Here is a 16,598-nt window from a genome sequence, read left to right as displayed (position 1 = left end):
GTCTGACCGCCTCGTTTGACACAAAATTACAAATCAGATATTGAGAACATGCAAGGTTGGTTCTTCTATTTCACGCTCTTTAGGGCTGATTTTTCAGAGATATCCCACATCTGTGTCTGACCCCTGCTGCAGCCCCCTTTTGTTGAGCTCTTGGTCGTTAAATTGGATTATCCTTGAACGCAAACTGCTGATAAAAGGAAAGCCTGAAGGAAATATAATCCTACATTTGCTTTTATATGCGCAGGCTGCGTAAGAGGCGTAATGCTTTTTCTTCCCTCATGGAAATGCGATCTACTGCAGATGTTATTTGATATCCATTACAAAGAGTTCCTTCATTTAAAGGTTGATTTTCCACCATTGCTGGTACGCAGCACTGGTTTGAACGCACATTTAAGGAGCCCTATTTGCAAAGATCAATCTGTGAGAATGTGCTCACCTCATTGAAAGACGATATTCATTTCACCCTTTGACACCAGTGATATGGGATAAATAAAGAAGGTTATGAATTCTAGACACTACTAAAACCATTAAGTGTTTCGATTTAAATGGATACCACAAACACCGATCTTTAATTGAGGTTTGCATTTAGTCTGTTTGATGCTAAATAAATAAATAAACATGCGTAAAAATCGGGATCAGGTGGGTCAGTATCGACCACCAGGCAACTGAAACCAGCTTGAATTGGCCTGCCCTAATCCAATAAGGCCCCTGATGCCTTCCTTACTGCGTGCATCCTGTGAGGTTCCGAGGAATTCCGCCCTGATGGCTGCACATCCTCCCAGTTGCTCCAGTAACTTGGCCATAAAACGCGGACTCGTCTGAAGCATTTGGAGAGCAGCGCAATAAAGCGTCTGCGACCAAGGTTATTAACTGTGACTGAGAGGTTGAAAACCTGTGCGCCCAGAACTTCCCAGCGTCATTTGTCTCTGCATCCCACCATAGCAGGAATCCTCCGCTTTGGCTGATGCCATCTCCCTATTCGCCCACTGGGTGGCGCCCATCAGATCAATGTCATTGCCGCGAATTGAGATATAAAAAGAAGAATGTCCCGACGCTCAGATGACATAAATTGTCACCATTTCTGGATACCACTGCTAAGGTAGGCAAATATATTATGCTGTGCGTTTCACAACTCTATTAGGATCTATTGCGCGCTCTGAGGAGGTGGGCCTGTTGATTTCCCTTCATTTCCTCCAATATTGCACGTCTGATGGCGCGATGCATCAGTGGGACACAAGGAAAGACTTTTGATTCTTCTAAGGATCAGATTTACTGCATATTCTCGTGTTGCAGCTTTCGCCAACAGAGCCGGACTGACTAATACGCCAGAGGAAATGTGATCAGGGGCCTATACTTCACGCAATTTGGGCCTCACAAAGTTTTAGAATCAATATACAGTTTTAATGAATCCGCACTTAATCCAACAAAAGGGCAGCTGCTGCGAACCTTCAGCAACTAATCGTTTGGAATCAAGATTTGTGACATATCTCAGCGGCCCTTTTTAAGCCTCTATACGCAGGCACAAACATTTAAAGATAATTTAAAAATGGAAGAAACTACAACAAGAAAAAAAAACCGACTCAATGAATAAATAAATTAAATATATGATGAAGCATCGAGAGCAGAAACTGAAATATTTCAGGTAATATCAAGCGGGATTAATGGTTATTATCATTTTCGGAGACGAGACTGCAGTTTGACGCCATTTCAAATGGCTGTACATAAACTGTAGCTCTAATTTCTAGACTTTATGGCTCCAGACCTATAGGAAAATGGAGGTGGTCGATGTTGTATTTCAGCGTGGACCCACCTTTGGAGACGTTTTTATGATGACTTAAATCTGAGTCTGTGTTACAAAACTCTTAACCCTGGTGAACGCGGGAAGGTTACTGGTGGATTCGTGACTTTTTTTATTTTAAAAAAAGCATAAACTTAGAAATAACGCTCGAATTTGACTCAACAAACAAACAAAATTATTCTAAATGAAGCATACGTGTCGATCAGTAATTTCCTTTTGAGATAGCCAATCCCCTCCATTAGCTATGCATTGAGTTCCTATATTTATTTATACCTTCAAATAGAATTTCCTCATTCTCTCACTAAATAGTTAAAAGTGTAAAAAAAAAAAAAAACTAAAGTATGTTCAGCAAAATATAATCTCATTTAAAAACGAGACTAAGCATTTTCTTATTGTAACAATGTGTTTTTCATTCCATTTATTAAGAGAAACCGTACGAAAATAAACCCCACAGGGATTGTTAATAGTTACCAATCTGCTCAGTATGGAACTGGAATTCTAACAGGCTTTCCAATATGGCTGTTAGGTGACCATTAAGAAGGAAAAATGCAGCTCCAGGGCATTGTTCTCCTCTGGCCCTCAACTTCAGTGTGCCTGCGCCACCTTTATAAACACCCAACACAGCATTTGCAGTAAAAACGTGTCTGGACGCAAACACTGCTGCACCCAAAGATTCTCAACAGGCCGGACTAAGTCGGGACTGGTTTAGCCAAGTTTTTGTTCATTTATCGAATAAACGTTCATTTGGAGCATCGCCTGAAAGAAGGATTCACATTTTGTTTTGATGCGCGCTGGTTCTTGGGGGCACCCCCAGAACCCTTCATTTTTACAGTGCTGTAAAACTGGCCATAAAGCCACGCATTGTGCATAATTGTTAGGGACAGCTTTCAACAACCGAATTGTCAAATGTGGGCGTTGTTATGTGCGGCTCTGGGCTGCTGATCGGGGCTGAACGTGTGATAGTGAAGGTGGATTTTATGATAAAAAATCCTTCTGATGCTCAACATTCCTCCAGGTTTTTCTATACAGACCAAACAAAATATACGACACAGTGGAGCAGCCTGGGCGGGTTGGGAGGAGTCTATAGCCGCCTAGTGTTTTAATTGGCTGCAGGCTACAGTCAGAAGCGTGAGTATCAGTAATTATTCAGCAATGTTTTGCACAAGAAATGTCAGCCAGAAAGGGCTATCTTCATCCTCCGACAAATTATACCACAAAGATGACATGCCCCAACAACCAGGCTGGAAATTCGTTTTTTGTGGACTCCCTGATCAACGTGAGACCCGACAGCGGTTCATACTACCAAAGTAACGGCGTGTATCTGCCACCGGGGTCGGAATTTTCGTATGGACTCTCCGGAGGCTCATGTTTCCCGGGGATCGGTAAGCGCAACGAGCCGAGCGCCCAAAGCGTCATCTCCACGCCAGCTCCCTACGTCCAGGGGATGGAGACGTGGCTGGAAGCGTCCAGACCCTGTCGGGTTGATCAACCCAGAGGTCAGCACATGGCTCAGTGTTCATTCTCACCGAATATAAAAGAGGAGAGCACGTATTGCCTGTACGAGTCTGACAAATGTCCTAAAGGAGCAACAGTGGATGACATTTCCTACTCGGCGTCATCGTGTCCAGTGACCAGCACCTTTCCGGTGCCTGGCTATTTCCGTCTTTCTCAGACATACGCGTCGTCGAGGCACTACCACGACGCCCATCCGAACACTGATCACTTTACCCTGCAACAATCTGCCCGCCCCGACAGCCGGTCGTCCCATCGCCAGGCTGCCTCCGCTGAGCCGGAGCAGAGGGCGAACCGAGAGGAGTCGCCTGTCTGCGCGCCCTGCGTCCCGGTCAGAGAGGAGGACAGCCGCCTCTCCTCGGAAGGCTCGTCCTCCCCCGAACCCGCTGAGACGCCCAGCCTGGAGTGTCCAGAAAAGTCTGGCAAAGGTGAATAATCGGCACACGTTATAGGATTTGTGTAAAAAATCTAAGAATTCTGTAGGGGGTAGACATCCATTTTTAAACATACGTGTTCACGTATCTGGTTTATAGTGCGCAGAAACAATTATTTATACACGTTCTAGCTCTCTTTGGACTGTATTTAATGCCTTAAAATCCTGCTCCCATTGACTGGAGCTTAAAAGTAGAAAAGCTATTCTTAAAAGCCATCCCAGTATGGGTTTATTCCTGTGCGTAAGATGGGACAATTAAATAGACGACATATATGTGGTTCAAAGTTTTTTTTAATCATCATTATTCGGCTACACGCACGCACATACACACACACACATGTTGGGCAGTCCACGTCCATATTAATTTTACGTTTTGAATGTTTATTACTCTATAATTTACTCGAAAGATCCTCATTCTGCACCACAACCGCTGGCTATTGTCCTGTATTTTTGTCATCACAGGAGATGGAAAAAATGAAACTGCGGCTAACTGGCTCACGGCTAAGAGCGGTCGAAAGAAGCGTTGCCCCTACACCAAGCACCAGACTTTGGAGCTGGAGAAGGAGTTCCTCTTCAACATGTACTTGACGAGGGAGCGCCGTCTGGAGATCAGCCGCAGCGTGCACCTCACCGACCGGCAGGTCAAAATCTGGTTCCAAAACAGGCGGATGAAACTGAAAAAAATGACCCGAGAGAACAGAATCCGAGAGCTCTCCAACAGCTTTAGCTTCTCCTGAGACTGCCTGAGCCTGTGGCCCTCCTCCATCCATGGCAGGGCGCCTGTATAAAGCCTCGCCACCCAATGTGAGAATGTCAAAATGGACCCTCGTGTTAACTTATTCACTGTTGTTTATTTTCGCGTCGCTGTTGTCGTGAATGTGTATTTATAAATTGCTACAAATATGAGGTTGACCCCATCTTCTTTAAAGTGCTCCCGAGCTGCAGGCTTCAAAGTGAACCGTTGGAACTTGCATGCTGGACTAATGGTTTGGAAACATGTTTGTTGTAACAAATATGGAAACATATGTGTTACACGTCCACCCAGGCCCTTGTGTAACCGCTGAAACATGAGAGCTCTGGTGAATATTTGCACATTTTTTTGCTGGTAAAATTAATAAAACAATCCATGCAAGGTCAGGGTTTCTATTTCATTCCAAGCGAAATATGTGCGCGTTGCTCGGCGACGAAGATTTTATTGAATAACTCCAATTTGTGTAGTAAATATGAGTAATATTGTAAGCAGGATGTTTTGTTTTTGTATTTTGGCCGCTAAAACATTTGGTGCTCTTCGTTTTGAACATCTGACCTTTAATATTGTTATGAAATGAAATCGTATCATTTCAACAATTAACGGCTTGATAATACAGCACTATAATGATATATTTTAACGTGTTAAATAGTACCACGTGTAATAGAAAAAGAAATAAAACTTTTAAAAATACGCATTAAGTCAAACACTGTCTTTTGCGCATTTACGCATTGCGCGTTTCTATATAATTCTGATTTATTTTTCAACAGGTTTGGCAAATTATTATTACCATTACTATTACTTTGAAAAATCCAACTACCAACACACGAGAGCAGCTGTTGTCGAAGAGGAGAGTGAGCTGTTGTGTGGTTTAGGTAGTCTCATGTTGTTGGGTTCTAATATTTCTCCCACAACAGGACACTGCCTTAATTACCTCAGTAAAATTCATCGCGACATGAAAAACTGAACGCGGCGGTGTTATTATTATTATTATTATCATTACTATTAGTATTTCTTTTAGTTTTTCCTTTTGGAAGGATTTCTATTACACAACAGACATGATAACATGCAGTCTTCGGCCAAAAATTATGGCTGGTAATTTAAGAGCGTAGGACGTGGCGCGTCTCTACGTGATCTGAACAGCAGGAAGCAAAGACGAAGGCTGTGTGAAAGGATTAAGGCTTGCGTGTGTCCAGCAGAGGAGGAAAGGACTGCAGGACAAGGCCTCGGTTATGATCATTGCAGTCTGCCAGTTGCTTCGCCGTAGGAAATGCCGGATGCGTCTGCCTCGGCAAGAAAAGGGACACAAAAGCTGAACTTTATTGGTGATATTTAGCTTAGACAGCCAGGTTGTAACCTAAAGAAAAACAACTCAATTGCCCGTGATAAAACGGACTGTTATATAGCACCTAAATAGCCTCACTCCGCTTTCAGTTTTGTCTTCAAAGCAGTCCCACAACCCTGCAGACACATAATGTGCACCCTGGAATCTGCCCTTCTTTGACTGGATTTTTGTTTAAGTTTTTGTTCCCGTTAGACTGCTCCAGCTAGCGGATACAGATGATTTCCCCCTTCCTTTGGAGTCGAGCGCTATTCATTTTTATAAGGGTTTTATTTTACAGTGTAAATCATCCCATTAAAATTTTATGAATAAGAATTAAGTGAAGTTGTTCGATTATTTCACAAATGGGAGCTTTAAAGTTGAACGCAGTGCTCCCCTCGCTGCCTTTATCGCAACCACGTTCGATTAAACCAACATAATCTCCTGACAAAAATCATAACCTTTATAGCTTATAAAAAGTCATATTTTCCCCAATAAATGCGCGCGAATTTGCTATTAAAATATGGTGGTGGGGGGGAAGGGGGGATGGTGGCCATTGAGTTGAGCAGCAGGCTGATTTATTATTTATTGTTCTGTCCCACGGTCACGTGTTTGGGGCGCCCTATCCAGTCTTGGGCAAGGTTCAACTTGCTGGACGCACTGGTCCCCTAGATGGTGCAGAAAGGCACGCAATGAACCAGGTTTTTCGAAACATTACAGGACTCTGAGGCGACATTATTTCCGTCTTCCGTTCTGCCATGTCGACGCTGGGGACGAGTTATTACGCGGAGGCGTCCGTTCTTTCGGAGCAGGACGAGATTGCACCGAGGTACCCATCAGCTGCAGGGGTGGAGCAGACGATGCTCACCGAATATGGCGGACACGAATCGTGCCCCTTGCAGGGTAAATCCACCCTTTTTGCCGGATCGTGGAGTCCCATCACGACCCACCCTCCGAACCCAGGTGCCCCGACTTACATCCATCACCACTACACGAGCGGGGACAGCGATGGCATGTTTACGCGCTCCTGGGCGTTGGATCCCGCGTCCCTGTGTCTGACGGGTTTACCTTCGGCGACCATGCATTATGAGATCAAACCCGAGCCTCTGATTGGGAGTGCGGAGTGTACACCTTTGGAGACGCACACACCTCTTTTGTCTGACATAGGAAACGATGCGACCATCGCAAAGATTCCCTGCGAAAGCACATCCACGGATAAAGCACTCAAAGGAGACAAAACCGCAGAGGAGACGAGGGAAACAGACGCGAGTGAGTAAGACGCTGCTCTCTCTTCATTAGTGTCAGTCTATAGAATCATATAGATGGTTTGACTTGCATGTGGAGGAAGTGATGCCACAGACTTCTCCCATTGTAGGAAATCTGTTGGCTAAAAGAAATTCTGAGACACACAATAATGGCGGGCTTTGAAATACATAGAGTCAATGTGGGGGTGGGGGGATAAAGAAACAATATAAGATGTGTTCCTTTTATTTAACTGAGCGAATTCACCGCCCTGTCTCCTGCTTTTGACCTGCGTTGTTTCCAGATAACCCTTCGTCCAACTGGCTTCACGCAAAACCCACCAGAAAAAAACGGTGCCCCTACACGAAGCACCAGATCCTCGAACTGGAAAAGGAATTCCTCTTCAACATGTATCTCCCCCGGGACCGTAGATACGAGGTGGCCAGACTGCTGCATTTGACCGAGAGACAGGTGAAAATCTGGTTTCAGAACCGCAGGATGAAGATGAAGAAAGAGAATAAAGACCGGCGGAGGGACAGCTAACTCGGAGCTGATGCTGGATTACAGTCGGGGGGGGGGGGGCTGAAAATGGGGGTGGAGGAGAGGCGAAGGAGGCCCCCCTCTCCTCTAATATTCCTTACCTGTTACATGTGTTGCTGTAAACTTTGTGTGCTTTAGGTGATGCTGGATATTTTTGGTGATGTCTGTAACATGTTTGAGAGGACAGAGCGTCTTGTCGGAATTCGGTGTTGTGTTTTACGCACAGATATAGGGAATGATAGTTGTTTGCATGACGTAATCCTTAACTACCTGAATGTCTTTCGGCTACCTATTTTCGTTGTTTAAGTTATTGATTTTTTTCTAATATAGATGTTTTATAACCATAAGCTTTTGATCCATTTGTGAAATCACTGTGGACGTTTCAAATACCTCATCGTTCCTGCTCTCAGAGTAAATAAAGTAGTTTGTATGGAACCTAAAAATCGGATTAGATTTTCTTTTTCTTTTTTTTAAATTCTCTCAGTACGAATACGACATATGGAATAAACAACATAGTAATCAGTTAGATAAATTCAATAATAGTACTCCCTTGTTTATACAATTCAAGAGATTTTACCTTTGAAAACATATCTAAAATCCATTGGAAGCCTGCTGCATTTGTGTTGAATATTCGCGTTACTACTCTCGATTTACGCCTTCGTAAAATATATTTGAGTATCATTGTTAATGAAACCACGATTCATTTTAACGTTATTATTATTATTTAGAATTTAAGACTTCGTGTTTGAAATGATACAAATAACGTTGAGAAACAACAGTTGCATGAAAACGTCAAAACCCAAAGTACTTTAGAGAAACGCCAGCAAATCAAAACCAATTAAACATTTTAAAATCCAGGCTGCAGGAGCCCACGCTGCTTAAAATACACGTAAACTTGCAAACCGAACCAGATGCCCCCGCAGAATCAGCTGTTTATAAGCTGCGATAACAGCAAAGCACGTAGAGGATCTGTGACAGCAGTAAAACAGTGTTTTTAGTGAGCCTCGGGCATGAAAGTCAGATATCTGCAATTGTCACACACACACACACACACACACACACACACACACACACACACACACACACACACACACACAGGGTTGTAGATGAGTCTGCTTGAGACGGTTTAATTACTTTACGACATCATCCAGCACAGCTATTAGTGTGTGTCAGTGCAGAAACCTCCTTTTATTGTCTTGTCTCGTCCAGCCAGCAGATATCATCGGCGTGATGCGGAATATTGCAGTGAAGTGTGATCAACAATCCACTTTAATCTTAATTGCAAATATAGATAAATCGGTTTAGTTAGTTTGCTTGTTAAGACAATGTGGGGAATGGGGAAAGAGTGCATGTGAACCCAGATAAACCACAGAATTCTGCTGATGAGGAATCCGCAATGTTTTTTTTAAAATCTCGACTCGTTTGTGTAGTGCTGTTCTAGTTGTCGCCAGCAGGGGGAGGCAGCGGCTCGTCTGAAAAACGTCAGTCGCCTGCGGTGACGCCTTCACGCAACACCACGACTACCTGCGTGTTACAAATCGACACCAGCTGTATGTTTAGTGTACATACGACTCAACTCTGCAGTTTATCATCACTTCACATTGCAGCATCCGAGATAAAGGCTCAACATTAAACCTCCACTGTGAGGAATATTACCCTGTGGTCGAAGATGCTAAAACGTCCGCACAAGCCTGCACACACATGTCAGCAGTGGGGGCAGCTAAAAGCAGGAGAATGTTGGATACCCACGAATACGAACTTGACAGATCACTTCCCCCACCTTCCTGCCCTTCCCTGTTTCCTTCACCGTCGCGGTTTTCATCACTTATTTCGACATTAAACTCACATAATTTCCATCTCATAACTTTTAAAAGCATTTGTTCCATTTTGTTGCACCCTCGCCCCCGAAAAACGATAATCTTCTGCTGACATTGATACACTTTATTAACAGAAGGTTAATAAAACAGGGGCTTTCGTCCCCTGAACGGTGCACGTAGATGAAGTTCCTGCGTGGTACCCGTGCATGTTCTCCTTGATAATGTAGCCTCTAGAGCAGCATTTGTGCAGGAAAAGTAGAAAGTTGCTTGGATGCTGCTTGTAGCGTGACCTTTCCTGACCCCGATACATCACATCACATGACACCACCGGTGACAGAGGAGGGCGTGAAGAGACGCGAAAATCAGCAGCACATGGGAATGAGCCCCAACACACTCTCATTATTTGCTGTGTGGATATTTATTTCTGCTGTGTGTTATTCGGCGCAGTCGTAGCTTCATAACAGCCATTTGATCACAATACGTGCTTCCTTTTTTTCCCGGAATCATTAGTTTGGCGTTTACTAGTCAGTTCCTTGGTGGTCCTGCGTTATTGGTGGAATTTACAAATTATTCAGGGAATGTTTAGCTTCTGAAGAAGCCATTTAATTGACGGTAGCTCTTGTTCTTACCTCATTGCCATTACGCCATATTTAACCGTTTCAATCTGAGTGATCTTAAGCCCTCCAGAAGGAGTGTGCGTTACCGCTTATTTTTAGTCCTCGCGGTGTTTACACGCGCACAGACGCACGCAACACCTTGATTTGCAGCTCCTAAACGCGCCTCAAGTATCTGTCAAATCTTCTGATGAATACGGCGAGGGCACAATAAATAAAACTGTAATGCTTTGGCAAACACACACACACACACACACACACACACACACACACACACACACACACACACACACACACACACACACACAATTGTTTTTCCAGAAGGGCAACACAGGATTCATTCCAACACAATATGGTGTGATATATGATACAGCAGCCATAAATAATCGTTTACAAACGTCTGTTTATTTATATAGAATTAAAAACGTATTTCAGGGAGATCAAGAGTCATGTCTACCTTTACAGGTTTGAAAATAACAGTTATATGTATATTAAATGTAATAAATTTAAACGAAAGACATGCGTGCGATTAAAATGTGTCCCATATAAAGCATGCTGCAGTGGGTCGGTGGCTGCACGTTTGGCCCTCTTGCCTCCCAGATGTCTCCTGTTGTCTCCGAACAGACGGGAAACGCGCCGGTCCAGACGTCGTCGTCTGTCTGCACTTGTTCAAAGCCAGCACCAAACTCTAACTCCTGCTCTGTCCAAATCACAAACAGCAGAATTAAAATCTATCCGCAAATATTGCATTAAATATTGCATTAAGTCCTCTAGAACTGTTTGAAATGCAAATACAAATAATTTACGTTGGACATGTATTGTGAACTGAATGTATCCAAGATTTTACCATCTTATTTGACTTCTATTTACACGTGAATTTATCCCTTAATTTTTAACAGGAAGAAATAGGAAACTCATGGGTGAGTAGTATAGACGAATGTTGAAATGCCAAAACCTCAGATTAAAAGCAGTTTATATTCAAATAAGAATAACCTCTTTTAATTCCAGTGTTTTCGAATATTATTATTATTATATTACCTATTTGTTATGTTAAACATTACATGTTGACTTGTTTCGTCAGAACCGGAAATGATATGAGATCGTCTTCAAACGTGCACAAATAAACTAAATAAATATAAAATTTTACCAAACGAAGAGGCCAGAGAATGTTTCTCTTTTGTCTGAGTATCATTCCGAGCTAAAGGTGTGAGGCTGAATGGCGTTTCTCCTGAAAGCCAACACCCACTCACCTCAGCGGACAAATGATCCTGAACAAAAGCTGCTCCGTTCGTTTCTATAGCACTAAGCAAAACAATTCCGATCTTCATCGCATATTTGTACCAGAATTGTGCATTTTTGTTGGAGAAAACCCGACAGACTTTCGTCTATAAATGAATTTCTCAATCATAATCGAGCCGGAGCGCAAAAACGCCTTGTGCGTAACGGCCGCGCGTCTCGTCCAGCTCCTCTAAACAAATCCCACAAAAAGAAAATGTGTCCTATGCACACCTTGCTTGGTCCACGTCCTGGCACTATATGATCCCAGGGAGTGTTGGATGCTTTAAATGTGTTCTTAGGGCAGGGAGCTGTCAGACCTTTTGGCGTGAAAGATTGATCACACTCAGGGACCGAGGTCTTTGTTTAGAGTCCGAGCAATAAACAGCCATCAGATCCCACCTTTCCTCTGCTTCACACAGCTCTGGCAAATCATCTGAGAGTGTTCAAGTGTTGCTGAACTGCAGATCTATAAATGAAACTGAAGGAGATTATTTCTAAATGGTGATAACTGCAAAAAATATGGTAATTGTTTTATATATTTTAGATACATTTTGTAAACCATTAAGGGCATATTTATAATATAAATACGAGGTAAATGAAAGTGCATTTTCCCCCCCAAAAGTTTGAATGAAATAAATGAAATATACTGACTAATTCGTCTCCTCTCGCGCGTGTGCGGTGGGCGCGTTGGGGGAGGGGTGCATGTGTTGTTGGTTGGGTGTGCGGCAGCTTTCCACTGCAAACTTTTCAGTTAAATTTCAGGAGTGACGCCTGGACACCGATGGGTCGGGTGCCGACGCGTCCGGGGATGCAAATGAATCGAGAAGCGCAGAGGTGAGTGCTCGGTGCACGCAGGAAACGGCCACGCACGCGGCACGAAGGCGAGGCAGGCCGCGGGGACGCGCAGAGAAGGGACGGCTTCTGGGGTTCCTTTCGGAGGTGTGCGCTAAGTGAGAAGGTGTGTGTGTGTGTGTGTGTGTGTGTGTGTGTGTGTGTGTGTGTGTGTGTGTGTGTGTGTGTGTGTGTGTGAGTGAACATACTGACCCCAAAAATGTGTAAATAAAGCAACCCCTACCCCCGGAATGAGGCGTTACCCCTCCGACGTTCTCGATCAATCACAGGGGACAGTGGCTTCTTTTGATAGAGGAAAAAAAAACTCAAATTGTCATTGGGCAGATTTAATCATGTGACAAGCAACACGGTCTAATTCCAACCACATCCTTGTGAAAGCAATAGTTTATGGCACAGGGGTCCCTATACGACTATTACCTGTTTAGCATCTTAAAATTAAACCCCGGATTGGAGCTTAAAACGCTTAAAATTAGAGGACTTTCGAGAGAAGAAGGAGGAGATGAATTACGAATTTGGGCGAGAAAGCGGTTTTATCAACAGCCAGCCGTCGCTCGCCGAGTGCCTGACATCTCTGTCTAACCCCGTCGGTGATGCGTTTCAGAGTTCATCAATCAAGAGCTCGGCGCTTTCACCCTCGACACTGATTCCTCCTCCTTTTGAGCAAACCGTCATCGGCCTGAACCCGGGCACCCACCCACGCCACAGCCGCTCCAAGCAGAGTCTGCGAGGCTGCAGCCCGCTGCAGGCTGCGTCGCTCCCCCCGGAGTACCCGTGGATGAAGGAGAAGAAAAGCATCAAGAGGAGCCAGACTGCCTCTGCTGCTGCTGCTGCTGCGCCTGACGCTTCGCCGCTCTGCTTCTCCCCCCAAGGCAAGACATGATGATTAATAACCTCTATGTAAAAGGCTCCTCATTGTCTCAGGAGTTCTCACCAAGGAGCTGCAATCCTTGGGCCTTGTGCAACGTGGGCGTCCCTTAAAGCCAGAATAGGATTTTGATTTAAGCATGCTTAATCTCATTAAGTAACGCGCTTGCTTGTGATGCAGTGTAAGAGTGTTAATGTTTGACAGTAATGGAGAGTGATGGATTAGTTTTACACGGGTCTGCAGCTGGCATGTTCATTAATCTTCACCCTCCGTCCCGTTCTGTTCACCGTCATATTCTGCCTGCGGCCCATAAATCTTCCCAGTCAGGCTCATGGCTTGCCACAAGTTTCTCCACACGGAGCTGCTTCTTACCGCGCACATTCGTGATATTTTTTTTTATTCATGATACGCATTATCTATTTTTCCACAGGTTCACCAGAAGCCATAGATGTTGGTCCCGGTGGAGGAACATCCCGCCGGTTGAGGACTGCGTACACCAACACCCAGCTCCTGGAGCTGGAGAAGGAGTTCCATTTCAACAAATATCTGTGCAGACCGAGGCGAGTGGAGATCGCCGCATTGCTGGATTTAACAGAGAAGCAGGTGAAGGTGTGGTTCCAGAACAGGAGGATGAAGCACAAAAGGCAAACCCACTGCAAGGAAAACCGAGACAGTGAGGGTAAATACGCCTGCCTGGACGACGAGCCGGAGGACGAGTTCGAGCAGGAGGCGGGCGGCAGCGTGGCCGCGACCCTCCTGGAGAGGGAGAGGCAGTTCCAGCAAAACCAATTCACTTCCCAGCAATGTCTGAACGGGAACAATGGGGAGAGCCAAAGCCTGAGTGCAGCCCTTTTGAACAGCAATGAGAAAAATCTGAAACATTTTCCAAACGTGGCACCCACTGTTCCAAACTGCGCGTCAACAATAGAGGCGGACAATCGTCATTCCCCGGGACTGGACCTTCCTTTGCAGGATTTCCCTGTTTTCTCATCCTCCTCTTTCTCACCGAGTTTTTCAGATTCTACAGAGAGTTCCCTGCCTTTATCATCCGAAACGTTTGACCTTTTCTCAGAAACACTCACAACTATCGACCTGCAGAACCTGAGCTATTAAATATCTCCTCGTTTGTCCATATTAAACACCAGGCTATGTATTTTGTTGTAGCACCGAGGAATAAATGATTAGGTCCCACAAATAAGGTAAGTTAAAACAAAACCAGCAATTTAGACGATGCACAATTTATTTTTTATATGAATTTGGACTATGAATAGAATATTTTCGTCTGGAAATAAAACTTTACATTGGTGATAACAAGCAGCGCTACATTGTTTTATTTTTGCTACAGAAAAAGGCTTGATAATATTTTAATATATGTTTGCAAAAGAAGCAAGCTTTATTAATTAAAGAAGTAAGATTTTAATCGACACAAATTTCCATAAAAGATACGCAGTTTGCTATACCAACACGTTAAACTCAGAAAGAAAAAATCTGCACTGAGAGTTAGTCACTGAGATTCGGCCCAAAAGTGATGACTTTTTGTGACTCTCTAATTAAATTTTATTGCCAATAAAACTCACAGCACCGAGGGCGCTCTTTTATGGCCTCATCCGAAAAATAATACCATATTATTTTTTTGAAAATAGAGAGATCCCCGTATAATTTGGACCTTTCATTTTTCTAAAGGTTTTTTTGTGTGTATTGCGTTATCTTCTCTAAAAGACTTTAACTTAATTAAAGCTGGACCACCGTCGGCATTCATTATTTATTGGCGTTGGCGCAAACGTGAAATAAGCTAAATTTGTTACATTTACTGAAGGAACTTTCCACACCGTCCACGCGCAAATATCAACTGTCCGCCCTGAAGTCATCATAATATTTTTAATATCTCCATAAAAGATTCTAATGGTCCTGCAGTGGTTGATGAAAAGCTACAGTAAAAGATTGCTCCAAGGATAGAAGCAGAATAACAGCAGCACGGATCGATGATTCTGGTGGCCTGCTGCTCCAGCGACTCTGGGTTTTGCTCACGGCAGTAATAAACACGGAGGGCTGAGGTCGCGGAACGTGTTTACTGTCTTATGGAATAAGGTGATAAGTAAAGTCACCAAACAAACCGAGTGGGAGTGTGAAATTGAATGAATAGCCCAGAAGGCAGTCAGACCTGATTTTGTGGCAGAGAATTCATGCATTTTGAAAACTGTGAGCACACTGTGCCCGCCTCTCTGCAGGCTCCACTGTCCACAAAGGCTCCACTGCAGCATTATTTATAAGGTCAGAGCGCTCAGTAAATGCAAAATGAAAGCTTGTGCTGTGTTTCCCTGTCTGGAAGGGTTGGACATTGTAGGAAATCTCTTGATCAGATTCCTAAATATGAATTGCTGCAGTAGAATTTCCTGTAAAAGTCACCCTTTTGGTTTGCACACACACTCACACGAATGTGTTCCTTCTGTCTCCAACACCTTTACCAACACCACGACAGATCAGCCATGAGGCCAGAAAATGCTCTCAGAGTGCAGCTTAGAAAATATGCCTCCGCCATGAAACACAAGAGACGCCTTAGTTCCCCCTACACACTCTCTCACACACACACACAGGTCAAAGGTCAAACTGACTCTCCTCTTCAAACCGGGAGGAACTCCAGCTGGGTCAGAAGGGGGTCAGGTTTTGAACCTCCAAAGAGGATTTGAGGCTCATGGAGCCATTTATGGGCACGCTGATGAGAAACAGGAAGTGACATGAAAAAAAGGGCTGAAGTCAAGCACTGACGATGTAAATATAGTGTGAGGTTTTAATGGCACACAAGGAAATGAGGAACTCTATCAGCTGCAAAGCAATGAAAAAAAGGAGTTCAGGTCTTGTTTTTCTGGGTTGTGAATGTTGCAGCACTCTGGGAGATTCCCATTAAATAGAAATCCCTGAACTGTCTCATCTGCAACAGATCACTGAATGAGCTAGTGCTCATTCTAGCTAGCTAGTGCTAGCAAGCACCACCACATCCTGACCTAATCAGGTTATGAGGAGAAGTAGACCGCTTTGCAATAGAGTATTCTTGTTACCTTCCTCATCTCCATCCAGTGCTGCTTCCTTCTTGTTATGATACATCCTGTAGCCTGATGCTGTGAGTGCTGTTGGATGTCATGGGTGTGCCATTGGTGCAAGGATTTATGAAGACATATGAAGCTTTTTTTTGAAGAAGTACAATGATTGTTGGGAGCAAAATGTACTAATGTTTCAAAGGGAGGCCAATTCTGGGGGATGCAATTGTATCAGGGGGCCCCCTGTGGTCACCCTCCGGTGGCTCCCCTGCCCGAAGCTCCCTGCCGCACTGAAATTTAAGTAGGTTACATTAAATGTTCCTCTGGAGACAGTGTGTTTGGCAGCAGTAACACACACACACACACACACACACACACACACACACACACACACACACACACACACACACACAACACACACACACACACACCTGCAGCAGAAGAAAGAGCTGACACTCATCACACAGCCCCTCCAGAGATATTTCTGTCTCAATTCCCAGCAACAACAAGCTTAAAGGTTTGTCCTGTCAGCCCGGATGGGCC

The 16,598-nt window shown here is 44.1% G+C and overlaps 3 protein-coding genes across 3 annotated transcripts; all 3 read left to right on the top strand.

Annotated features, from left to right (window-relative positions):
• The first annotated feature begins 2,108 nt into the window (after positions 1-2,108).
• Positions 2,109-4,646, top strand: hoxa10b (homeobox A10b). The gene is made up of 2 exons (XM_057045173.1): positions 2,109-3,738; positions 4,206-4,646. The coding sequence occupies exons 1-2, from the start codon at positions 2,967-2,969 to the stop codon at positions 4,478-4,480; spliced, it is 1,047 nt and encodes a 348-aa protein (XP_056901153.1). The 5' UTR covers positions 2,109-2,966; the 3' UTR covers positions 4,481-4,646.
• Positions 4,647-6,481: 1,835 nt separating this feature from the next.
• On the top strand, positions 6,482-8,024 carry hoxa9b (homeobox A9b). Its single transcript, XM_057045238.1, has 2 exons — positions 6,482-7,081; positions 7,359-8,024. The coding sequence occupies exons 1-2, from the start codon at positions 6,571-6,573 to the stop codon at positions 7,595-7,597; spliced, it is 750 nt and encodes a 249-aa protein (XP_056901218.1). The 5' UTR covers positions 6,482-6,570; the 3' UTR covers positions 7,598-8,024.
• A 4,495-nt stretch (positions 8,025-12,519) lies between these two features.
• On the top strand, positions 12,520-14,334 carry hoxa2b (homeobox A2b). The gene is made up of 2 exons (XM_057046326.1): positions 12,520-13,024; positions 13,451-14,334. Exons 1-2 carry the CDS (start codon positions 12,655-12,657, stop codon positions 14,131-14,133), a joined length of 1,053 nt encoding a protein of 350 aa, XP_056902306.1. The 5' UTR covers positions 12,520-12,654; the 3' UTR covers positions 14,134-14,334.
• Positions 14,335-16,598: the final 2,264 nt, after the last annotated feature.

Source organism: Takifugu flavidus, chromosome 10 (genome assembly GCF_003711565.1).
Source record: "Takifugu flavidus isolate HTHZ2018 chromosome 10, ASM371156v2, whole genome shotgun sequence".
Classification (NCBI taxonomy): Eukaryota; Metazoa; Chordata; class Actinopteri; order Tetraodontiformes; family Tetraodontidae; genus Takifugu; species Takifugu flavidus.
This window is presented reverse-complemented; position numbering and strand designations above follow the sequence as displayed.